Source organism: Petaurus breviceps, unplaced genomic scaffold (assembly GCF_028583685.1).
Source record: "Petaurus breviceps papuanus isolate PSGF00001 unplaced genomic scaffold, PetGlider_PUasm1.0 91041, whole genome shotgun sequence".
NCBI classification, from domain to species: Eukaryota; Metazoa; Chordata; class Mammalia; order Diprotodontia; family Petauridae; genus Petaurus; species Petaurus breviceps.
In genome coordinates this window covers 21,583,448-21,609,909 of record NW_027187400.1, presented here as the reverse complement: position 1 = coordinate 21,609,909, position 26,462 = coordinate 21,583,448, and the positions used below count along the sequence as shown (strand labels likewise).

The window sequence follows — 26,462 nt, the reverse complement described above, 5'->3', positions numbered from 1 at the left end:
AGGGGGACTCTTTCCCTTTTGTCTTTGTCCCCCCATGGCTGGGTTTAGTGCTTTGCATGTGGTAAATCTGGACTTACTGCTGAATTGTATATGGGGCACCCGGGCGGCTCAGGGGATAGATAGAGCACCAGCCTTGGAGGCAGGAAGACCTAGGATCAAATTCTGTGTCAGACCCTTAATAGCAAGTTACTTAACCTCTGTGACTCAGTTTCTCTATCTGTAAGATCAAGGGGTTAGAGTCCCTTCAGCTCTGGAGCTAGGATGCCATATGACCTAAAAAGCATGGAGGAAGAAAACTGACAAGTCTTGACTGGTGTCTGCTGAGTGGGGTTACCCCCAAGACGACTGACTGCCTGGGACACTGGAGGACATATTCCTGTTGTGGGCCCAATAGACTGGATCATGGAGAAGGGCAGTTCTCACTTTCTGCCTGTCTTCTTGGGGAATGGAGGCAGTGCCTGCCCAATCTTTTCCCCCAGGGAAGGGCCTGCCCATGGCTTGCTGAGCCCAAGGCAGAGACAGGAGAGCAATGGTGAACCTTGCCAGTCCCAGAGATGTCAGCAGCCGGGACACTGGGGGAGTGCTTCAGAAGCACAGGGGAGAAGCAGGTCTCCTAGGCCAGAGACGGGAATTCAGGGACAACACTCATGTAATGTGTGTGTAAAGGAGGGATGATTTCCAAGTGCTTATGCAGTATATGATCAGACTCTGGCCTTCCAGGATGAGAAGAGCCTTTTCCAGTGGGGTTGACCTGACAGGTAAGTCCGTGTTCTGGAGAGTGAAGATGAGGTGGTCTTCTAGCACGGAGACTTCCTGATCAGCATCCTCCTTGGAGAAGAAGGGGAGTCAGACTTGTAGCCTCCAGGCCAGAGGAGTGGTGAAGGGGTCCATGACGAGGGCAAGTAGGGCCTCTGGACTTCACCAGTCTCTACTTTTAGGGCTAGGGAGGGAAGCAGTAATTTCACTGATCAAGGGAATTCCCTCTACTGATACAGGTTGCACCTTCTCCGTAACTTAGGTCTGAGACAGCTGCCTAGAACACTGAGGAGTGCTATGTCCAGGGTCACATAGCCAGGATGGGTCTGAAGCAGGACTCCCACCAGGCCTCCCTGGTCACCATCCGATCTGTCCTGTTTCTCTCTTGTCTCCGTTTCAGTTGGTGAGGTGAATGGTGCAGGCCCAACTCCAAGGGGAGATGGCTTGATGAAGTAGTCCCAGAGAAGGCTGGCCTGTAAGTGGAGCTCACGTATTACTGAGAATGCTTTATTTCCACTGTCTGTGCTTCTTGAGTCCTCAGCAGGTTAGGGCAATGAGGCTCTCTGAAACCCCGTGGGCATTTGTTGCCTGGCGTGCTTGTACAGGAATCCGGGGAAACCAGACAATAGCTGTGTCTGCATTAAGTTGGGAGATTCTTGGAGTGATCTCTAGTCGATGGCATAATGATTTCAAAGACAGAAACCACCCTTTTGGCATCAGGCCTTTGCATTAGACCTAGTCTGAGTGAGCCCAGAGGCCATGCTGGGCCATGGAGACCTGCTATTTATAATATAAATCATAAAGATTTTTTTTTACGTGTTATCAGGGGCAGTGGAGGGAGTGATGGACCTGGAGTCAGATTAGCTAGCTGTGTGACCCTGGGTAAGTCACTTAACTGCTATCAGCCTCAGTTTCTTCATCTGTAAAATGGGGATAATAATAGCACCTACCTCCCAGGGTTGTTGGGACACATTAAAGGGCTATATAAATGTTAGATATTATTATTGTTATGTTTTTTTATCACAAGCATGTGTCTTTCCCCACCAAATCCAATTCAATTCACTTAATTTCAGACACCTTATTAGGTGCCTGCTATGTGCTAGGGATGCAGAGCGGACAGATGAAGCTCCCTGAGGGCAGGAACTACATCCAGAGCCTGACACGGAGCTCTGCCTGCACTGAATGACAGCATTCACCACTGCCAACTGGACTGTGCTCTCCCTTGCAGTGACTGATAGGGGCTGGGCAGATCACGCACCCCTCTCCCCCAAACACCCTGTACCTTTTCAAGATGATGAGGATATTCATGGTCCAAGGGAGCAGGAGAAGGGCCTGGTTGAGCTGGACGGCCTCCACTGTCCTCCGGGCCACTGTTTCTGGCTTCAGGGGAGGAAAGAGGTTGGGAAACCTGCATGGATGAACACAGACAGGGCCGTTATCATGCTAGCTGTCCTGCCCCTGGGAGCCACCACATTCAATGCTTAAATGAACAGGGGAGTGACCACAGAAGGAGGAAGGGAGAGGCTCCCAAAGCAAGTCTGAGGAGCCTCAGTACCCAAATGAACATTATCACAGAGAAAGCAGACACAGACCATTTGGGAAAATGAGGCGTGGCTTTGCAACAGGGCCAGGAGTGAAAGGCCCAGCCACTGGCCTGACTTCACAAGGAAGTGACCTGGAGGAGGGAAAGAGAGAGGTTGTGTGTGGCAGCCTAGGAGCTGCTGGGGGTCTTGGAATCTAGAACACAAAAGCATCATCATCATCCTCAGCAAGCATTTATTAAGCACCTACTGTGTGACAAGCATGGGTTAAACGCTAGGGATACAAAGAATGCCCAAGGTCCCTCCCTGGAAGGAGTTCACTGTCTAATGGAAGAAATGACATGTAAATGACTATATACAAATAAGCTGCAGATGGTATAAACTGAGGGTAGTCTCAGAAGAAAGGCATTCAGATGAATGAGGGTTGGGAAGGCTTCCTGTAGAAGATGAAACTGGAGGGAAGCTGGGAGGTAGAGATGGGAAGAGAGACCGTTCCAGGCAGGGGGGCACAGATAGTGGAAAAACCCAGAGTCAGAAGGTGGAGGCTTTTACCAGAGGAACAGCCAGGAGACCAGGGGGGCCAGAGGGCCAGGGGGCTGGGAGGTTGGGGGGCTAGGCAACCAGGGGGCCTGGAGGTTGGGGGGCCAGGGGGCCAGAGGGCTGGGAGGTTGGGGGGCTGGGAGACTGGGGGGCCAAGAGGCTGGGAAGTTGGGGGGCCAGGGGCCGGGAGGCCAGGAGGTCAGGGGGTGGGAGGGTTGGGGGGGGCAAGGTAACTGGGCCAGATAGAAGACAGAGGGGAGGAAAATGTAAGAAGGGGGAAAGGGAGGGAGAGGCCAGATTAAAAAGGGCTTAAAAAAAGCAAAACAGAGGATTTTATATCTGATCCTGTAAATAACAAGGAATCACTGCGGCGTTTTGGAAAGGGAAATGACATGGTCAAATCTTCATTTTAGAAAGATCAATTTGACAAATGAGTGGAGAATGGACTGGAATGGGGAGAGGCTTGAAGCTGGGAGACTGAAGGCTATTGTAGTTGTCCAGGTGTGAGGCAATAAGGACTGTGCCCAGAGGGTGGCTGTGTCAGAGGAGATAAGGGGACATCTATAAGAAATGTTGTGAAGGTGGAGGTCATGAGAAGTGACACCAGATTGCATATGAGGGGTGACTACATCAAAGGGTTCAAGAATGACTCCCAGGCTGTGGAGTTCTGGGAGGCAATAGGGAAGTTGTGAAGGGGAATGGTAGGGCTAGTAAAGCTAATGAATCAGTAAATTAATTTTAGACAATTAATTAGTAAAGCTAATGAATTCTGTTTTAATAAGATATCTGTAGTATCCAGTTTGAGTTGTCTAACAGGCAAATGGTAACATGTGAACCTGGAGCTCATGAGAGAGGTAAGGCTAGAAAATCAGATCTGATCTGCATGGAAATGAAGATTCCATAGGAACTGATGAAATCAGCAAAAGAGAGAGTATAGAGGGAGAATGTCAGTGGGTCCAGGATAAAGTCTTTGGGGGATAAGCTGTGGTGAGTGGGCATGATCTGGATGAAAATATGGAAAAGGAAACTGAGAAGTAGTTAGAAACAGGCAGGAGGGGATCCAGAAGAGATCAGTGTTCTGAAAACCCAGACAGGAGAAAGTATCGAGGAGGAAAAGCCAAGAAGGCAAGAAGGGTGAGGACTGAGAAAAGGTTATCTGATCTGGAAATTGAGAGATCCCTGCTGACTTTGAAGAAAGCACTTTTGACTGAATGATGTGGTTGGAAGCCAAACTGTACGTGGGGTGTAGAGGGTTTAGAACAAAGTGAGAGAGGAAGGGAAGGCACCAACTGTAGACAGTCTTCTCTTAAGCATAAAAAGGAAGGGTGGTCTAGATGACAAACCAAAGGAAGGAATCTTATGGATGGAGAAGACATGGGCGTGTCTGTAGGAAGCCAACAGACAGGGAGAGATTGAAGCGAAAGTGTGGGCATGAGAGGGGGCAGGCTTCTGGAGGAGATAGGATGGGATCAAGGCTGACTACACAGAGAGAGCTTTGCTTCATCCTAGACGGGGGTGAAGGAGGAGACAGTGAGGGGAGGCATCTGAGGTATGTGAAATAAGGAGGTAGAAGAGAAAGGTGTGAGGTGAGGTTCTCAGCTCGGAGGGTGGGGGAGGCATTGCCATGGGAAGTTTGAGGAGGGATGGAAGCATCTGGAAGAACTGCTGGCAAGACTCCCTTGGGAAGGCACCATGATGGGGAGGAGGAACATTGACTCCAGAACAGAAGAGCTGGGGTCAAATCCCACCGCCACTCAGTCTTGCTCTTGCTTTGGCAATTGATCAATAACCCATCCATGTGATGGAGAGGAAAGAATACTTGTTCCGGAGTAAGAATATCTCCCCACATTTGTTTTTTTATCAGGGTTTCTTCATTCTTGGGCAGCTAGGTGGTAAAATGAATAGAGCACCAGGCCTGGAATCAGGAACACTCATCTTCCTGAGTTCAAATCTGGCCTCAGACACTTCCTAACTGTATGAGCCTGAGCAAGTCACTTAACCCTGTTCACCTTGTTTTCCTAACTGTAGAATGAGCTGAAGAAGGAAACAGCAAACCACTCCAGTGTCTCTGCCAAGAAAACCCCGAAAGGGGTCACAGAGAGTCGGACGTAATTGAAAATGGCCAAAGAACAACAAAGATCGGCCTTGATCCCATCCTATCTCCTCCAGCAGCCTGCCCCCTCTCATGCCCACACGCTCGCTTCAATCTCTCCCTATCTGTTGGCTTCCTACAGACATACCCATGTCTTCTCCATCCATAAATTTCCTTCCTTTAATCCTTCCTTCTAGCTCGGATATTCTCTGATTTGAGACACAGGGTGATGCAGTAGAAAGAGGGCTGAGTGTACAGACAGAAGGCAGCCGGATGGTGCAGGGGGTAGAGCACCAGCCTTGCAATCAGCAAGGCCCCAGTTAAATCTAGTTACAGAGACTGAGTAACTGGGTGACTGGGTAGATCCCTCCTCCCCAGACTGCCTCCATTTCCTCCTCTGTAAATAGGCAAGGGCAGCAGTTTTGAACCTGATAGTCTCTAAAGTTCAATCTTGCTCTGAACGCATGATTCTGTAAGACGCTGACCTCTCACCTAAGCTGTCTGTCCCTTAGTTTCCTCATCCATTACAAGGTTAGAATCAAAGCTCATAGGCTCAGGGTGGGAAAGTCACTTGGTCGCCTTGTTAGGTGCTCTGTGACATGCCTGCCGACACGCGCACTGTTAACGTTCCTGGTACCGTTACTTAAGTGTGATTTTTATAAAGGTTCTTTTCCTGTGGGTTCCCCCTGCCCATGCTCACAGGTCACAGGGTCACAGATTTTGGGGGGGGTCTCCCATTTTAGACATGAGCAATCTGAAGCCCCCAAAGTTCTTGAAATGACTTATAACAACAACAACACAAATTGTGACTTATGCACAAAGCACTGGAAACTTGACATTTGTTAATTCACTGAGCCTCCCAATTGCCTGGGAAGTTGGTGCCATTGTTAGACTTTGGGAAACTGGAAGGGTTTGAGTGACTTGCTCAGAGTCGGTCCTTCAACAAGCATTTATTAAGTGCCTTCTACATACAAGACACTATGCTGAGCGGTGGGGACACAAAGAAGGGTGAAACAAGCACACAGACAAAAACCAGCACAGCCAGGAGGTGCCTGAGGCAAAATCTGAACTCAATTCTTCCTGACTCCAGGTCCAACTCCCTATGCAACCCGGCCTAGCGTGTTTGTTCACTTGTACATTTGTGGCTACATGTAAGCAGCCTGACCAATGTTCCCACAGTGTTTGGCCTAGGATTCGCCTTCTTGGGTGGGGGGTGAGGAGGGTAACCCTCCCCCCCCCATTCTACAATCCCCTAAGAAAGTGAAGATGATGATGGACCGGCAGAAGGCAGCATGTGGCAGGCTGAGACCCAGAACAGATGAAGAATTATACAAGACAGGAGGAAAGGCAATCATTTAAAAAAAAATGTCTTAAAAAAGATGGACTGGCCCTGTGGAAAAGTGAGGGGTGTCTAGTGCACAGCCCCACTGGTCTATCTGTGATGTCAAGGAAAGAGGGAAGGATTCCCTGGGGCCAAGAGGTGGGAGGCCATGGAGAAGGGCCAGGTGGGGAAAGGCGGTGACCCGTATCACTGCAGAGAATGTTCCTAAGCAGGAGACCACAAATCCTGTGGACTGTGTGGATGGGTGGACATTTACCAGCCCTTAGCAGGCTCTTCTGAAGTCCTGGCTAGAACGGCTGAAAACTCCTCTGACTCTCAGGAAGGAGGTTTTCACTAAATACGGTTGGTCCAGGCCTCTTCCCTTTGCTCATCCCAAGACTGCAAGGATTCCAGCCTGTAAGTCACTAGGCAACTGCCACCCACCAAGGTGGGAAGTCTCATATTTCTGTCTCCAAAGGTAAGAGGGCAAGGAGGTGGAGTTCTGCCTGAGAAAGGGGAAAGCATGGCAATGGCAATAAATCTGATTTCCAGCTCCAACCTGTCACTGTGTGTTGTGAACTCGGAGGAATGTTCGGCTTGTTTATGAGAACCACCCATTTCCCAGTTCTTTGGAAGTACTTTAGAGGATGGGGAAACCTTTGCAAATAAGACTTCTCCAGTTAACCCTAAGGGCTGGCCAGTTTCTGACCTCCATTCTCAGGAGACAGCTGGTCTTCTGTAGAGCTTGGCCACCTGCTGTCAAGCCCCAGGGCGGCAGGGGGCTGCTCTGAACCTCCCGCATCAAGGGGACCCGTGACCTCACCAACCTGGGAGTTTTCTCCAGGTGCAGACAAAGCCTATCCTGTCTCAAATCTTGTCCATTTTCTCCTCAAAGTCCATCACAGGAAGGCAGCTTGAAGATGCCCCATGCTTTCAAACCGCTAGTACTCATTCTTTTTCCTAAGGTCCTGCTGAAGGTCTTCCTTGATTTCTCCTGGCAACAGTGGAGAACCCTGGCTGCCCATGTGTCATTCCTTTGTCCTTCACCTTACTAGCCCAGCTTCTCCACATATCATATGCTTCCCTGGATGGGTCTTTGGGGTTCCTCACTGGTGAGATGATCCGGCCTGCTCACACTCCCCTCTAGCCCTGGGAACAGCAATCACATTGACTCTGACCTCCCTGGAAAGGCTGAGATGGCAGCCCTAGGGCTCCACTCTCATATCCAGCTTAGAAATAAATGTCACACTTTGTGGAACATAAATGCATTTTGGGAAAACTTTAGTAGCAACGCATTGCAAGAAGCTCTATCTGAATTAGATGGGGCCAATGATATCCTTGATGGACTATCCCCCTCTATTACAGAGATTCTGTTGTTTTTTTGAGGGGAGAGGTATAGCAATTGGGGTTAAGTGACTTACCCAAGATCACACAGCTAGTATGTGTCAAGTGTCTGAGGCTGGATTTGAACTCAGGACCTCCTGACTCCCAGGCCAATGCTCTATTCATTGCATCCCCTAGCTGTCCCTCATTACAGAGATTCTTAACCACCTGTTAACCATGAACCTTTTTTTTTAAAGGATAACTAGTTCAATATAATGGGTTTCCTTTGGCATCTCACATATTTCATGCATTCAAAAACCTTATTCTGAGGAGTCCCTAGGCTTTGCCAGACTGTACAGTAAGTACTTAATAGATGCGTGTCTTTCTTCCTATGTCACAAAAAGGTAAAGGAAGAGAAGGGGGCAGGGAATAAGCATTTATTAGGCACCGACTGTGTGCCAGGCACTGTGCTAAAGGCTTTAAGATTATCTCCTTTGATCCTTTCAACAACCCTAGGAGGCAGGTGCTGCTATTACCCCCATTTTAGAGATGAGGAAACTGAGTCTGGCAGAGATGAAGGGATCTGCCCAGAGTCACACAGGGAAGTAAGTGCCTGAGGCTGGATCTGAACTCAGGCCTACCTGACTTCAGGTCCAAGGCTCTATCTACTGCCCCATCAGCTGCTTAAGAAGAGCCCTTGCTTATTAGAATAGAAGCTCCTTGAAGGCAGGAACTATTTTGTCTTTGTACCCCCAGAGTTTAGCAGTTTCTGGCACATAATGTTCAATAAATGCTTTTTCATTTTGTTTTGTTTCATAAGGCTGATGGTCTGGGGAAGTGCTGAAAAGACTGGCTTCCTCTTTACTCACCTGACCCTCATTCCCTGAAACATCTCTGTGCTAGTATGGAAGGGCAGGACGGTGGTGGCATTGACCCCTGGACAGTCCAGCAGACCCAGAGTCAGACTCTCCATGAAGGCGAAGGAAGACGCTTTAGAGGTGCAGTAGTCAATGGCTCCAGGGATGGCCGACAAAGCCAGAACTGAATTTAGACACACAATGTGGCCATTCTGGAGCTCGAGCATCCGGGGCAGGAAGGCCTTGGTGGTCTAAGGCAGAAACAGAAAGTCAGCTTGAAGATAATCCATGCTTTCAACCCCCTAGCACTCATCCATCCATTCTTCCTTCCTTCCTTCCTTCCTTCCTTCCTTCCTTCCTTCCTTCCTTCCTTCCTTCCTCCCTTCCTCCCTTCCTCCCTCCCTCCCTCTTCCTTCCTTGCTTCCTTTGGCTTTTTTTGGAGGGGCAATTGGAGTTAAGTGACTTGCCCAAGGTCACACAGATAGTAAGTGTTATGTGTCTGAGGCTGCATTTGAACTCAGATCCTCCTGACTCCAGGGCTGGTGCTCTATTCACTACACCACCTAGCTGCCCCCACTCATCCTTTTTTTAAGGCACAGGGGTATCGATAACATCTCTAGGAAACAAGCCTTACACTTAAGGAGGAGCAGAAAAGGTATCTAGACCCATCTGCTTAATGGGGGCCAAATCCAACAGATCAGAAAGACTCAAGACCTTCATTGGCTGGGCCCAACATCACCCTGTTCTCTGACATGCCCATGGGCCTGGATGAGCTCACCCTCCCCTCCTGGAGTCATTCTCAAGGCAGTGGAATCTGTCCTAGCAAGAAATGCTCACAGTCCTATCCCAGACGGGCTCCAGCTCCTACCCAGAATTGTCCCAGTGTGTTGATGTGCTGTGACTTCAAGAGGGCATCATCGTCACTGTCCATCAGACTCTTCCCATGGACCACGGCAGCATTGTTGACCAGGATAGTGATATCCCCCACCTAGGAACAAGAAGAGGAGAACAGGGCCTAGTTAAAACCTTGTGACATGAATTTCCTCTGTTCCAGTCAAGCTGGGCACACCCATAATCCCAAAAATGGTTGCCTCACCTCCTACCTCCAGGTCACCTCTCATGCATAGAAAGAACTGACTGAACAGGTCACTTCTCATGCATAGAAAAAGATTCCCTTTTTGCTTCCAGTTGTTACAAAATCCTTCTCTTCGGGGCGGCTAGGTGGCACAGCCCTGGAGTCAGTAGGACCTGAGTTCAATCTGACCTCAGACACTTAACACTCACTAGCCGTGTGACCTTGGGCAAGTCACTTAACCCCAATTGCCCTGCCCTCCCCCCTCCAAAAAAAAAATCCTTCTCTTCCTCCAAGACTCAGCTGACCTCCTTCTGGATGCCCACCCCGACTGCTCTAATTGAAAGCAATATCTCCCTCCTCCAATTTCCCTAGAATATTTCATTTCATTCTCTCTTCTTTTGCCCCATCGAACAGATTTGTGTACATGGGGTTTTCTTTTCAATAGATTGCAAATTCCTTGAGGACAGGAATTATGTTATTCAACTTAATTCCACAAGTACTTCTTAATGATTCATGGTGTTCAAGGCCCAGTGCTGGGCAATGGGGAGAGGGTGGGGGGAGAGACAAGGATGGAAATGAGACTGTTCCTGCCCTCAAAGAGTTTATATTCTTGGGGGGAGGGAGAGTGTATACTGATGGGTAAGTACAAAATATTACTTAATTATACTACTAGAAGGCAAATTCCTTGTGGGAGGGCTGCTTTGTTTTTGTTTTTATATCTTCATTCCTACATTTATCATGCCTAAATTCATCCTATATCTACATATAAACATTACACGCACACATGTGTATGTATATACATGTGTATACATGCACATGAGAAATATATCCTATATTTTTCATAATGGTCATTTAAGATGCTGTTTGTAATTGGAATCCTGACAATGTGGAGGTGTTTTTTTGGGGGGTGGACAGGGTCTGGACCTGCTATTTCATCTTCAAAGACTATAAGTTAATACTCTTTGACAGACACCTCAGATCTAACTGAGATTTAAATGACTTGACCAGGGTCACACACACAGGATGTATTTGATGAGTATTGAACCTCAATCTACTTGACTCCAAAACCACTTCTCTATTCAATAAATAATAAATTCTTAATAAATGGTCTTTGAATGAATAGACCTATAATAAGTCAGCCAGTGTGGGGTGGCTAGGTGGTGCAGTGAATAGAGCACTGGCCCTGGAGTCAGGAGGACCTGAGTTCAAATCCAGCCTCAGACACTTAACAAAACTAGCTGTGTGACCTTGGGCAAGTCACTTAACCCCAACTGCCCTCCAAACAAAAGCAGAAAAAAAAGTCAGCCAGTGGAGAAAGGGTTTTGGGAAAGGAAATAATCAAAAAGGGGTGGGGAGAATGAGCCGGATTTCTTTGGGTTCCTTCCGTCCATGGATGTCAGTGGCACTACCTTTACTACGCCTAGGAAGGAACCCTTACCCCAACCACCAGTTCTTCCCTAGGGGTACAGATGGAACAGCAGTGGCCCATGTCCTTGGCCCCTTGGGCCCATCATGAGGTTGGACCTGGGCATCCACTCTGAGAAAGGCTGTCTCACCGAGACCAGATCGAAGCAAAAGCATCACTTTTCAAACATGCATGAGAATTGTCTGTACAATCATCTCTCCCACATGGATTCTCAGTCTCTTAGTCTGATCTGAAGACAGTCCCAAGAACCCAGCAGCCTTCATCTCACTCCTAGGCTCCCTACCTTCTCTCGAACAGCTTTTGCTGTCTGATAAACTTCTTCTCGGTTGCCCACGTCACAGATAAAATAGTGGCATTCGGTACCCATCAGCCGGATCTCTTCTGTGGTCTCCTTTAGGCATTTCTCAGTTCGACCCCAAAGGATGATCTGAAAGTAGAGAGAAAGATCAGCCAGAAAATCAGAACCAAGTTTTTTACGGAAAAAAGCTAAGAGGCTTCAGCTAGACCGTTATCACTTCAGATAACCATGGCGCCCTTTACATAGCACTTTCTGATTTACACATACCTTCTCTTTTGATCCTTACAACAATGCTGGAAGGAAAATGTGATTCCTTCCCCCATTTTACTGAGGCTTAGAGAGTTGAATGAAGCTACTTCCTTTAAACAGTGGCCCTCCTCCCCCGATTTTCAGTGTTTCTGCCTGAGGTACCTTTTGTGCATTGTAGCTGATCACCTCCCCCATCCTCCTGAACTTGAGCTTGGGGTGGGGACCAGGGAACCCAGGGCTTTCTGACACCAAGCTCACTTCCCTCTATGGTCTCATACCGCATCGAATTCTGAATTTACGGTAACTCAGGGAAAGGTTAGTTTACTTCTGGGTCTGCTCAGCAAACCTGTACCATAATTTTTGGGGAATATTCAACTTATTTGATATAGATTATGATTTCCAAGCATTCTTTGTATGTAGAATTTGTAATGCCTGTAAATGCCTGATGCCCAGAATTATCCTCCCCTTATCTAGTCATCCTTACTGGTCTCCACTAGGCAACTGTCTTGGAGCCTAGTTGGTTCACAGGCCTTTATTTGAAAATAGTGAATAGATTAAAAAAAAAACATAATATTAAATCTGGGACTCTCCTCCAGCTCCCCAGTCATTACATCAGATTAATTTCCACTAATTAATCTGAATCAATGAGCTCTCATTAAATGGGGTTGTATTGAGCAGTGAGCAGCCACGAAAGCAGTCCTTTTTCTGCTCCCCCAGGTGATTCAGATTTTTTTAGGTTGGTGCGCCCAGTTGTGGCCACTGGACATGGAAAAGGATGTGGAGGAGGCTGAGAAGGTCCCAAAGAGAAAACCGTCATGGCCCTGCTATGATCAATGTCTGTTTCACACCACTAGTAATAAACTGCGGTTGCTCGTTACTGGCAGAAAATACAAATGCATCCAAAAAGGCTTTGGATAAATTTATGAAGGCCATAGCACTAAGTGCTTCACAAGACAAGCTGGGTTCCGTGTGCTCTAGACCACCAGGCTTTCCTGTGGAGGGTACTTTGGGGCCTCCATTAATGGACCCAAGATCTGAGCCAGGCTCAGAGGGCCCTTGAAGTACCTGATGGTCCCTTCCACATGGTCACAGGTGGCCAAAGGCATGAACAACCTTCCCTTTGGTCCTTGGAGGCAGAGAGATAAAGAAGCACCAGGCATCCCTAATTTTTTCAGAACCCTGATTCCTACTTAACTCAGATGGGTGGATCAGCATTTTGCACAATGCCCAGCACACAGCAGGTGATTAATAAATGTCTGTTGACTGACAGGCACACACTGCTACATGGGGGGGGACTAGGGCTCTGGCTGAGTTTTTGTATATCTAAATAGAGACCATTTGGAGACAAATGCCACATAGAACTTTCCAGCAAAATACAGTCCAATTCAATTAATTTCAATGTTATAAGCACTTGTACCTGCTGGGTACTAGGCACTGTACTAGCACAGTTTATTATTACCCTTTGCTCTCTCTGGTACTACAAAACCCAAAAAGGCAAAGACAAAAGAATCCATTTCTACCCCAGAGAAACCTTCACTCCACTGGTGGGGGGAGAGGGGAGGGAAAGGCATAGAACATATTCACAGGTAAGTAAACTTAGGAGATCTACAGTGTAATTGGGAGCACACAGTAATTGGGAGACTAGTAATAATTTGGGGAAGAAATCAGGAAAGGCCTTGAGCAATTGAGCTGACTCTTGAAGGGAGCTAGGGGTTCCAAAAGGCAGAAGTGAGGAGGAACAGCATTCCTGGCATGGGGCACAGCCTGTGCAAAAACATGGAGATGGGAGATGGAATCTTGTGTCTGGCAAACAGTGAATAGGTCAGTTTGACTGGAATGTCGAGGGAATGAAGGGGAATAAAATCAAGATCGTTCTAGAAAGACAAGCAAGAGTCATATTGCAGCTTTTAAATGTCAAATAAAGGACTATTTTTATGCTAAAGGCAGTGAGGATGCCCTGAAGCTTCTGTAATAGGGCTTGTGCTTTGGGATGGTACATTTGGCACCTCTGCAAGGGGGTGAATTGAAGGAAGGAGGGACTCAAGATCCATGGAACAGGTGATGAAGGCAAGAATTGTATTGGTTGTGAAGCAAAGGCAGGAGGGGATGGATTTAAGAGACAGATTTAGGAGCCGGATTAGATGAGACCTGGAAACTGGCTGGATCTGGAGGGGGGGTGAGGATGGCTTTCGAATGGCAGAATGGTGGTGCTTTGGACAGAAATACAGAAGTGAGGAGACGGGCTGGTGGGAGGGCTTAGCGGAAAAAATGGTGAGCTCTGTTTTGGATAGAGGTCCAGGCTGAGTTTGAGATTCCTCTGGTTCCTTCTGATGGAGATGTCCAGGAGGCAGGTGGAAATAGAGGGGCAGATAGGTAGATTTGTTTTGAATCTGCACAGAGAGGCAGCTGGGTGTTGTATTATTGGACCTAGAGTCAGGAAGGCCTGAGTTCAAATCCCCACACTAACCAGTTGTTTGACCTTGGGAAAGTCACTTAACTATATTCTGCCTCAGTTTCCTCATCTATAAAGTAGGTATAATAATAGCATCTACCTCCCAGGATTGTTGCAAGAATAAAATGAAATCTTTGTGATAAACCCTTAGGTTGCAAACCTTAAAGTGCTATAGAAATCAATGTTATTCTTTTATTATTATGAATTACTGATTACAGTTGAACTCATGGAATTTGATAAGGTCACCAAGACAGAAGAGGGGAGGGTCCAGGATGGTGCCCTGGAGTAAATCTGCACATAGTAGATGGGCCACAGATGATGATTCTACAAAGAAGACAAAGACCCAGGGGGTGCGGCAATTATCACCCCTAAAACTCTCATAAAGTACTTCCCCTTGGAAGGCCCTGAAGTTGATATTGCCACTGTGTTAAGCCTGACTCTCTCCTAAGGCCCTATCTAGTCCCTCCAAGACCCACAGGGCCCCCTGCTGCTGGACAGGCCACCCCCTTTCCAGGCACCTCCCGTGCCTTAAACACCACTGGAATAGTAAGGGGTAGCCCAAGGTGGAGAGGGGGAGGGAGCAGCTTTAAGTTACCTGGAGTTTTTCTAAAATTATATACATTAAGTAGTAACAACAACAATGATAGTAACACATTTATATAGTACCTCATAATTTGCTAAATGCTTTCCTCCCAACTACCCTGTAAGGTTGGCAGTATTAATATTGCTACCCCCATTTTGCAGACGAAAAGGCTGAAGCTCTGCGAGACTTATGTGCTTTTGCCCACGATCACAAGAAATTTGTGTAGTGACACCCATGTCTCTGAAATACAAATCTAGCATTTTGGAAAATTCCCCATTGAAGTTTTGGGGGTAGGAATGAGAATAGCACTTTGGGGGCATATCAGCACAGATCCACAGAGAAAAATGTAACCATGGGAAGGCTTATGTGGACATTTCTTGGCAGGGATAAAACTAAGTGACTTCCTTAAATTCTGAGTAATTGAAAAACCAATGAGGGTCCCATATGAGATAATGAAATATAATTTCCCCTTTCTATCATGGCAGAGGGTAGGGAGCCAAGAAGACAGAATTTGTTATATTACTGGTCACTGTATCAGATAATGGGGCTCAGTTTTCACTAGGGAGAACTTAGGGGAGAGGGAAGAATTGAAACGACTGATACAAAGACAAAAAGACATCCATGAAACATTTTTTTAAACAAAGATTCAGTGGTTCCCAGGATGAGAAGCCACTTTGCTGCATCTGGAGAATGCATCTCCCCTTAGACTGGGCAACAATTCCTCATGGACACTTTCTTACCTCTGTGGTTCTCCTGTACCAGAACTGAAACCTTTTACCTACAACTTGGCTTTGAAACCTGTGAAAAAGTCATCCTGCCAAGGGACCATCTAACCAGCTGAAAGAATGTCTGGGAGAGGAAATCAAAGGCACACAAAGGGCTATGGGAAGAAATGCAAAGTCTTTAGCAGCCTGTGACGGCCCTTCTCTGGCATATCCTCCATAGATAGTGTAGGAAATCAAACAGGAGCTTTTCACAACTCACCCATCCCAGGGACCCGGCGTTCATTCCTGCCTCCAAGGACCAGTAGATGAAAGACTTTTTGCAAGGCTTTCATACAGAACTACAGGCTAGCAGGGCTTACAGGGAAGAGATGGTAAGTGGCAGAAAACTAGGGATGCTGGGGTTCAGATATTTCCAAAAGTATGAGTGGAGTCAGAGGTCCTAATATGGTTTAAACTATGCCGTGATTTACCCATCCGGTAACGAGAAGGATAATTTCTTTTTAATGAAGAAAAGCAAGAATTTGATTGTTGTTCCTATACCAAAGATGCCTCTTCGTTAAGTTGGACTGGATTTTGTGTTGACTTGTGTGTATGTGTGATTTCCCCCAGTAGACTCTAAGCTTCCTGAGGGCAGGGACAATCTCATCCTGGCTACATAAGGTTAGGGAAAGGGATTGGAGAAGTAATCTCACTGACTGATGAGGAAGCTCCTCCCACCCACACAGGCTTGGAAGCATCATGCCCAGGGTCAAATAGCCCAAATGTATCTGAGTTAGGACTTGAACCCAGGCCTTCCTGACTCTGGGGTGGGCTTTCTCTCTACCATACTACTCTTTGATTCATAGTAGGAGCTTAATAAATGTTTGTGGAGTTGAACTAAAGTCTAGCTGTGAGGAAAAAGTGACCACAATAAAGTATCTGAGTGGGTGCGCCTTGGGGGTTGCCTTTTCAGAATCAGTTTCAAATCTTTTCAAATTAGTGGGGGGCAAGGATTTCCCCCTCCCACCCTGCCTGTATTGTTCTGAGGAATGCACAGGCCACACACAAAGGACCAAGCAGCTAGGGTGTCAGGGAGGTGGATAGGGCACTGGACTTGGAGTCAAGAATTCTGAGTTCAAATCCTGTTTCTGACAACTGCTGGCTGTGTGACTCTGGGCAAGTGACTTAACTTCTCCATGTCTCATCTGTAAAATAAGGGGCAGACTTCACTAACTTCTCGGGTCGCTTCCAGTTTTTAACCTATAATTCTATAGATCTCGGTGGATGGGAGGGGCGGGGTTCCTGAGGATCAGGAGGACCACAGCTGGTGAGGGCATTAGCTCAGCCTTCTTTCATTAGCCCCACACTTGCTATCCAGTCCTCAAGCAGAAGGCTTTGTTGGGGCTTGGGGCGGGCGATGGAGGGACCGGGATGGGGGGTGGGTGGTGAGTGTCCTCTCCTGAATCTGAAAAGGGGAGCATGGGAGCAGGATGGGAAAAAGAAAAGTTCTGTCCAACTTTGCTCCTCTCTGGCTTACAGACAGGGTCTCACTGGCAACTGGGCTTCAAGTTGGGGCGTTGCTGGCAGCCAGAGAGATCCCAGCGAGAATCCTCATAATAGACCCAGACACAGGGACCTTGTTTCTTTGAATTCCCATTCATTCAGGTTATTTAGAGAAGGACAGGGGGTGGGGGAAAGAGAGAAAATGTAATCTCTCTTCTTGGACAGGTAGCTGCCAAGCCTGGATCCCATCCAGCCACTGTCTCTTTGCCTCCCCCTGATCCCTTCAGCCACCATCCGGGGCGGATGGGCAGCTCCCCCACTCTCCCCCACCCCTTCCCACATGCAGGGACCCTGCACCTCCCCCCTGTCCCAGATCCCCTCCCATGGGAGCCCTGATCTTCTTTCAGAAAGTTACTGACCAGAAAATTGGGGAGGGCAGCAGCCCAGCAGGGCGGGTAATCCCCTCTGGGGGGAGGACAGCCCTGGGGGGTGGGGGGAGCCTCTATGCCCCATGTGACCTCAGAATGACCTCACCCCAAGGCTGACCAGTGTCAGGGAATGGGGCTAAGAGAACAGGCTTTCCTCACCCTCTTCTACCCCTGAGAAAATCCGGGATTTGCGGTGAGTGGATGGGGGAGAGAGGACAGGAAGAGAGATTTATGACCCCTTGAAACTTAACTCTGCCTGGTCCCTGATTAACTTTCAGGACAGGGATAGGCTGAGGTTCTGTGGGGAGAGGTGGCGGTCACTGCCAGTAAGATTTACTCTTGCTTTTAGTTTGTATACTAGTGTTATCTGCGATGAAAACAGGCCCTGAGAAACCCCATGTCCTGCTCAGGGTCCTGCAGAAAGCATGTGGAGGTGCCAAGTCTGAAACCCATGCTCTCGAACCCAGCACCACGGCTTCCCCCACGGGTCTTACAACAGTTCTCTAAGGCACTGCTAGCTTCACACGCTGCAGCTAGAGCATCATTATAGCAGAGCTACAATCCAAGGTCAAAGGCCACAGAATTATTGCTACAATAAGAGACTCAGAACCAGAAGGGACCTCAGAGGTTGGACTCCAACCCCCTTATTTTACAGATGAGGAAACTGAGGCCCAGAGAGATGAAGTCACTTGCCCAAGGTCTCTTGAACCTGTGGATATTCTGATTTATTATGTGTGTTTATGTATGCATGTATGTATATGTGTGTATAATGTATGTATGTATATCTCCTATCTTTCTCTTCTCCATGCCAGACCACGAGTCCTTTAAGGGCAGGGATTACATTCTTTGTAGCCCCAACTTCCCACAATCCTCTTGCACACAGTTGGCCCTCAGTAAATGCTCATGAACAAGCATTCCAATCGCAGTCCCTCTTCGGGGAAAGAGTCTTAACAAGCCTTTCCCTCCTTGTCCCTTCCCCAATTTCACGTCATCCTCTCAGCTAGTATCTCATTGCTAATGGCCCAAAGTTACAGGCCCTGTCATTTCTGAAGAGGACTCTGGGTCAGAGGAACCAGGTCCCACTAGGACATGAACCAGATTATCTCGGGGCAGGTCTATCACAGGACGAACATTTGGTGACCGTTGGAATCCAGGCCCTTGGCAGCTCTTTGGTGGGACCAACTTGTGCCCTGGGCTTCTGAGAGGCAGGAGCATGCTTTAAAAGAAAAAGAAAAGGTCTAATGCAGGCATCCCAAAGTCACAAGGGTTTGTAATTTTAGGTTTGGCTTTTGATGGGAACCTCACCCCCTTTACCCTCTCCAGCAGGAGGTTAAGAAAGTCCAGTCTCATAGGCAAGATGGAGAAAACAAACATGGCCCAGGGCCATGGTACCCTTCAGTCTAGGTCAGGGGACAGCAACAGGTGCTAAGGGGGGGTGGGGGTGGAGCAGTACTTGAAACTGCTTTTGATAGAGCCGAGCTTGGCTTACCAGAGGACAGGCACAATTTGGAAAGTAGAGTCTTGATTTACTCTGTATGGATCAGGCCTGGATTAAGCTTCCCCTGGAGAGGGGCTAGCCTAGGTTCCTGAATCAGATGGGGAGCAGGAGACAAAACTGATGTTGACAGGCAAACCTGGACATTACCTTCATTGGTTCTAGGCCTGGATGTGCAAATCATGCTTGGATATTTGCAGGGGGAGGACCTGGGGAGGGGCAGAAGCCAATGACAGGGTTTGATGCTTATCACTGATGCCCTAGTTTGTACTTGGTCTGTGTAAACTCCAAGCCAAGGATCTGGCAGGTGATGACTTGAACAGGGTTTTATGATGTCCAAAGTGCTTCCACATTCATTATTCCATCAATCTCCCAGGCCATTTATCTTCTCTCCTGCCCCCAATTACTCTGTATTTACTTGCCTGTTTTAGGTTGTTTCTCTTCAGGAGAATGAAACCTCTTTGAGGGCAGGGACTAATTACTCTGTGTGTGCTTCTCAAAGTGTCTCAAATATAGCAGTTACTTAATACATTTTATTGAAATGAATTGAATTTTCAGCAATTTAGGCAATCCTGCACTGATTTTCCCTTGCCCTTTAAATTTTCTATGTCAATATGTTCAGGGAATTACATACATGTATATAAATGTGTAACTACTCATCCCTCTCTCTCTCTTTCTCTCACTTTCTCTCCCTCTTTCTCTCCTTTCTGTCTGTCTGTCTGTCTATCTCTCTCCAAACACACACACACACACACACACACACACACAGAGGCCGCACAATCTAAGTGTCTTTCCCAGTCTTAAATCTATGATCCTATAAAATCACTGGACCTCAGTTTCCTCATCTGTAGAATGGGGAGGGGGTAGACCCCTTTAAGATCTAGGTCTATGGTCCAATACCCTGTGAAGCAGATAATTCAAGTATCACTACAGATGAGGAATCGAGTGACTTGTCCAAGGTCACATAAGTGACACAGCAGCTGAGGCAGGATTGAGTCTAAGATACAAGAAGGGCATGATGGTGTGGCCAAGGGGCCCAGTGTTCTAGGTAGGAGGACTCAGGTTACTTCCTGGCTAGGGGGTAGGGAGGGCATGTTGGAGAAGCAGCTTGTCTCAGAGGACAGGGTAGGAAGCCCCTCTCCTCTCCAGCACAGAATGAATGTCTACTGGCTGCCTGTGGCCTCAGCTTAACACAGGAGAAGCCGGGGGCAGGCAGGGGAGTGGAGGGGGTGTTGTTTGCTATTAACCAGTCCCCAAGTGGGCCACAGAACTGTCCAGTCTTTGAGGCCTGAATGGGGAAGGAACAAAGGAGAGGGCCTGGGGACAAACAATGCCAGGAACTGGCTTTGTCCCGGCAGACCAGACCAGTAGAGCTCTTCCAAGGATGGGGGGGGGGGGGAATGATGAGAGGGCCCTACAGAGAGAGGAGGGAAGGAAGGGAGGAAGAAAAGCAGAAAGCATTATAAACCCATCTGGCTGAGCTTTTCAAAAGTCCCCCTTCTGTTTGCTTTGATGTTCGATGTTCCCAGAAAAGTCCCATCTCCTTAAAGGTGCAGCTGGCCTGCCTAGCTCTCTCAGCACCCCTCAGTCTTCCCACTCCTGCCCCTTGGCTTGTCTCCCCACACACAACTGGGCTTCAAACAAAAAAGGACATGGTAAGACTCAGGAAGCGATGAGGACATTGAAACTCTTGTGAGAGAAAGCAGTCCTATCCTGGGGGCTGGCAGATAGGAAGGGAAGGCTTCCAAAATACGACACCTCCCCGAACAAAGAAGGAAACCCAAAGAGAACATGGGAAAAGGGTTCTTAGCTTGGGTTTATAAAGTAGAAATGTCATGGTCCTGGGGGACCACAGGATCCTGGACAGAACCCTGGAAGGGGCCTTAAAGATCATCTACATTTCTCTCCACTCCCATTTTACAGATGAGAAAATAGAGGATCAATCCCTCAAATCCATAGCTAATTAGTCTTCACTTTTCAAGCCTGTGGTCAGAGAAACAAAAATCACATAATCCAGCTACAAGAAATGGGAGGATCCCATGGATTCCAGCCCCTATCTTCTTTCTGATTTGCTTTATGATTAAGGGTAGGTGACCAAACCAAGGGCAAAAGGAGAAGCTGATGGGAGGCAGTAACATCACCGATTAAGAACTGCATTAAAAAAGAAGCATTTAGAGAGTCCTCTAATGACTAGAAGAGAAAGGGACTGGCTATGTAACAAGAGTAAGTCATGAAGGGTCTGGCCCATGGGGCACTCCATGACCATGCCTTTGCACTGGCTGGCCCCTGGGGCATGGAATACACTCCCTCCCTTCTTCCTCTTCACTTTGACCTCTTAGAATTCCAAGATCCATTCAAGGCTCAGCTCAAGAGCCACTGCCTATGGAAAGTCTCTTCTGATTCCCCCAACAGCTAGTGCCTCACCCCATCAGATTGTCCTGTATCTATTTTGTATTCATCTATATTTGGACATATGGTCTCTCTGTGTCCAACTATAAGATCCTCGAGGGGTGGGAACCATTTCCTTTATGTATTTGTATGTAAGGCACCTAATATGTGTCTGTCACATAGTAGGACTGTAATAAATATGTATTGATTGTCAATTGATTTGGTATCAGTGTCAAAAGAATAAGAGGAAAATGGAGGCCCTGAGGGGGATTTATGGGAGTGGTGAAATGAGAACATGTTTGGGCTATGATTCAAGTCATTAGAAGGAGTGCACATTCACACCGGTGAAGCCATGATCCATCTAAGCACAGAACCTCTTTGGGTCTCAGTTTCCCTACTATAATCAATCAATCATTATTTATTAAGCACCTACTATGTGCTAGGCACTAAGCTAAATTAAGAGATTATGTCAGAGGGACAGAAGTTCTATGGGTATTGCTTAAAACTTGTAAAAAGGATAGTGATGCAAGGGCACACTCGAGGCATTCTGATCTATTATTTAGCCCAGATTTTCCTGGTCATGTGATGGGTATCCAGAAGCCTCTCTCTGGTAGAAAGACTTTTTTTTTTTAAAGCAATCGGGGTTAAGTAACTTGCTCAAGGTTACACAGCCAGGTGTTTCTGGGTGGGTGCTAAGTGTCTGAGCCTGGGATTCAATCTCCAGGTCTTCTCAACACTGGAGCCTGGTGCTCTTACTCGCTGTGCTACTTGGCTGCCCCTTTGGTAGAAAGACTTCTTCTGCATTTGGAATCAGAGGGTCCAAGTTCAAGTCATCACTTTGCTGCCTGTGGGACTTGGGCTAAGTTCCTTGATAATTCTAGGTCTCAGTAAATGGGGTTGGGGGCAGGGAAGGGGTTGGACCAGATGATGTCCACCATGCCTTCTAGCTTGGAAATAAATGTATGTTCTTCCTGTGAAGCACTGGGCTTTCCCCTTTGAATGTGCCATTGGTCATTTTTGTTAAAGTTACCTAAGCCTTTCCCAACTGAAGCATTCACTTTTCAGGCTACTGAAGACTGCCTGAAGAATACAGATCTGCCATATATGCCCACTACAGACTTTGGTACTCGGGAGGTTCTATGTAAATGAGAATAGGGATTGGGCAGGGTCTACTCTTGCTAGAGTGGCTCAAAAGACCAAGTATTCTTCCAATCTAATGCAATCTAAGAAGCATTTATTAAATAAGCATCCATGATGTATCAGAAGTGGTACTATATGCTGGGTCACATAAAGAAATAAGTGTAAACTCACAGCCCTTGACCTCGAGGGACCTACATTCTATTGAGGGATCCAAACTGTACACAAATGAGACAATCTGAGATAATCATGAAGAGAGAGGATTACAGTGTAATAATGTTTGACTAACATTTTGGGAATTGGAGTTCCGAGGGTCTGGGCCAATCTAGACTTTCATGATCTTTGAGCCAGCAGGCAAATACAAGTCATACTTCGGAGGTTTGGAAAAGATGCACATGGTCTTGAAGAGGACAAACTGGGAAGAAGGACCTGGGACTTGGTGAGCTAAGTATCAGCCATAGTAGGGGAAATGGTGTCCTTGGCCCCAGCCAGGACCTGAGCTGAGATGTCTGGGGGTAGCAGGGGCAATGAGAAAGTGACAGAGACAGAGAGACAGAGTGAAACAGAGACAAAAAAAGGAGAGTAAGACAAAGAAACGGAGACTGGAAGAGCAGAAATAGAGAAAGAGAAGACAAAACAGACAGAGAGAAATTGAGAGAGGGAGAGAGAAAAAGAGACAGAGACCAAAGTAACAGAGAGAGAAACAGAGGTGTATCTTTGGGTCTTTGCAGGGATCTCAGAACAAAAACACAGAGTGAAGTTGTTGGATGTAATCACCTCTTCAAGGGAGAGAGGGAAGTTCCCAAGGTCTACTCTTTCCCCAACTTGCCATCCTCACCCCTGTCTAGTAACAAGCACAATCATCAACTCTTTTTACTTCTTTACTTTTTACTTCCTGTATCCCAACTTCGCTTTAAATATAAAGACATGGGGTCAGTCAGGAAACCTTAATTACAACTTAGACTGTGCTGAGAAAAGGACTGGATTCAGAAGCCACGGGTTAGCTGGACATACACAAAATTTACATTAAGGCAAAAAGTCAAATTTCTGTCCAAATGTTAAGAATTTTCATAACTGGGAAGCTCTGAGTTATTGTGATTATACTAACTTTTCATCCATGATATAAATTTCATAAAGTAGAAGAGAAAAAGCTGTATTGGCCCTTATATTGCCCCTAGAGTTAAAAGCAACTTATCACAAAAATACATGACTGATTAAATCTTTAGTAATTAGGAGAAGGGCAGTGAGAATAGAACCTTAAATCACTCACTCTCCTCCAGAAAAGAGAGAGGTAAGGCCTGGGAAGTATTTATCTCCAGACATTGCCAGAGAGCATAGGAGCCAAAAAGGATAGAGTACCAGTTGGCTGACTCTCCCCTCCACAGAGTCACCTACCCATTATGTTAAATCAACAAATTCTACTGTTCGATTATATTTTTAGAATATCTTCTTTGTGTGTCAGAAATCTTTAGTCAGTCACTCCATCTCTGTTCTTATTTTCTACCTTTTCCGGGGAGGGTTTATTTCCTTTCCCCATCCCTACTTCAGATAATTATCTGTGTGTTGAATGTCTTATTTCCTAACTAAACTGTAAGACAAAGGATTGCCCTAGATAGCTTTGGAGATCCCTCCCAATTCTAGTCCCATGAACCTTTGGTGGTTTCTATCCTTACCGAAGCAAATAAACTCTTTTTTGGGGGGTAGGGGTGGAGGCTTAGAAGGGCATTAGCAGCTGGAGGAATGAAAGACCTCTAGAAGGTGGTCTGTAGGTAATTAACACATAAGGATCAGGACCAGGACTCTCTACTTCAGCTGTGGCTCCCTAAACTAGGGATTCTCAAGACTTGGTATTACCTTGGAAAGGCATATGAGCCCCTTTCCCCAAGTTACTGCCCCCAAATGCTGCCCTAGACAAAGCAGGCAGAAACAGCATCCATGGACGGTACCTGGAGTCACAGAATCAGCATTAGTGCTACAAGAAACTCTGTCTGTGGACCATTTGGAGGATTGTCCTGGGAGCCATGGAGAGTGGTGGAAACTGAGAGCAGAGTTTGTCCAGAGAGGTAAATGGCCCAGATGAGAGTTAACATCAATTTGACAAGTATCTATTAGAAGATGCTACTGAAGATTCTAGGTGCTATCTTTACAAAGAGAAGAGGGAGAGGAAAGGGAGGAAGAGGAGGGGGGAGGAGAAAGGACCACCTCCTGTCCTCAAAGTTTATAGAGTAGTTCTTAACCTCTTTGGCAGCTTGTCACAGCCAATGGACCCTTTCTCAGGACCCCTCCCCCCTTACTGAAAGAAATGCTAAATTTCAGCTAGAAGTTAGTGAAAAGAAAGATGTCACTTTTTCCCTATCCAAGGCCACAGACCCTCTGAAACCTAGGTGCCCTGTCATAGAGAGAGAAGAGAAGGGAGCCCAAGATAGGGCCCTAAAGGACATTCACTAAGACCAAGGACAGAAAAGGGGCTGACCTACATTGCTCAACTAATAAAAAACCCACTTCCTGTGCCTGGCTCTCTCTGTTTCTCTGGCCTAGCACAGTTCCTATGTGTAACAAATACAGGTTGAAGACTGTTTAAAGTTGTTTACAACCTGCCCCCACCTATCTTTCCATCCTCATCATACATTATTCTCCTTCGGGCACTTTCCGAACAAACTGGCCTTCATGCTGCTTCTGACACAGCCCTCCCACTCGCACCTCCACACCTCTGTCCTGGCTGTTTTCCAGGACTGAAACACACAATGAACACCCTCCCTCCTCACCCACGTCCTCATCTCCCCAATAACTGGTTCCCTCCCCAACAACCTCAGATTTCTCTTGTATTGAGTCTGTATTTTTCTTTTGACTGGAACTGGGATTTCATGGGAGTGTGGAACCCTCTCCAACCATACAGATGGGCACTTTCCCTTGAGTCTTAAAGAGTGTGCTGTCAACTTCTATTTTAACCCTTGGTCGACATCAGTCTGCTTTACATCAGGGGTTCTTAACTATTTGTATGTCACAGACCCCTTTGTCAGGCTAGTGAAGGCTTACGACAGAACCATATTTTTAAATGCCCTGAACACTGAGCGTGAATTAATATTGAAATAGTTATCACGATGTGTATCTATGTCTACAGTGACATATGTAGCTGTAGATCAATAGAGGATGGTGGATGGATGGATGGATGGATGGATGCAAAAAATTCCTGAATCCCAGGTTAGAAACTTGGTTTTTCTGTTGTCTCCCCCCTTGAAGGCAGAGAATGTCTTCACTTATTCACTTGTAGTCCCAACACTTAGTAAATCCTTAATAAACGCTCATTCGTTCATTCATCCCCTACAAAGATATATTCCATTGTCTCTGCCATAGAATAGAAGTTCCCTGAGGGCAGGGGATATTTCATTTTTATATCGACAAACCTAGTATAACCCGGCACACAGTAGGTACTTTAAATGTTTGTTGATTGACTGAGTGAGTCGATAAGGGCCAACAGGTTGTTGAACAAAGCTGTCTCCAATTACAAAGAGTTCCCCGAGCGTTTCCTCCCAGCTAAGCAGCAGCCATCCCGTCCTGTCCGCAGTCAAACATCTTCTTCCGCGGCATGGGGGCCGGGGATGGGGGGGAGGGAGCTGGGGGTGTGGAAAAGGAAGAACTAAAACCAGTCCGTTCCCAATCCATCTAAAGTGGAGACTCCCTGGAGGTTTTCGGAGTTTTCTAGAAACTGCGGCAGGAGGAAGGGGAGGGGGGCGATGGGGCGGGGGAGGGGACGAATGCGGCGCAGAGGGCTAGGGGGAGGGGCTGGGGGGCTGGGGGGCTAGGGGAGGGAAAGCCCACTCCGAGCAGGGGCAGCACTTCCTCCCAAGAAGACGGTAAACAAATGTGATGATGTCACGAAGAGCCGCTGACCTGCCGGTGAACCCGGGGCTGTAAATGAGATGCAAGGTGCCAGCAGCCCTCTTCCCATCCATCCTAAGCCCCACGCACACTCGGCTCGGCTCAGCTCAGCTCCGGCCTGGAGGTTACCCCAGCTGCACATATGGACAGGATGCTCTAAGCTCCAGCAGACGTTGCAACACACGCACCCACAGTCTGCTGGCCGCCGCGTGAACCTGCAAGCAGTCCCCGGCGTGGCAGCCCCGTGCTCCCCCTCTCCCGACACGGCACCCGGCCGGGCTGGGCAGTGCAGGGCACCGGCCGGCCGCAGCCGCAGCCGCACCAGCTACAGCTCTCCCGCTCTTTCTATCTCTGTCTCGGTCTTTTCCTCTGATGTGTCCTGTCTACACACCCCCCCCCCCCCCCCCCCCCCCCC

At 47.4% G+C, this 26,462-nt stretch overlaps 1 protein-coding gene across 2 annotated transcripts in view; it reads right to left on the bottom strand.

The window, feature by feature from the left end:
* The window catches only part of DHRS3 (dehydrogenase/reductase 3), a 92,406-nt gene that overhangs the window by 5,095 nt on the left and 60,849 nt on the right, over positions 1 to 26,462 (bottom strand). For both annotated transcript variants that reach the window (XM_069079209.1, XM_069079208.1), the window contains exons 2-5: positions 11,215 to 11,358; positions 9,299 to 9,418; positions 8,443 to 8,681; positions 2,039 to 2,164 (exon numbers count right to left, since the gene is read on the bottom strand). In XM_069079209.1, coding sequence (XP_068935310.1) covers positions 2,039 to 2,164; positions 8,443 to 8,681; positions 9,299 to 9,418; positions 11,215 to 11,298 — 569 coding nt within the window. In that variant the 5' untranslated portion in view covers positions 11,299 to 11,358. The remainder of the gene's footprint in view (positions 1 to 2,038; positions 2,165 to 8,442; positions 8,682 to 9,298; positions 9,419 to 11,214; positions 11,359 to 26,462) is intronic.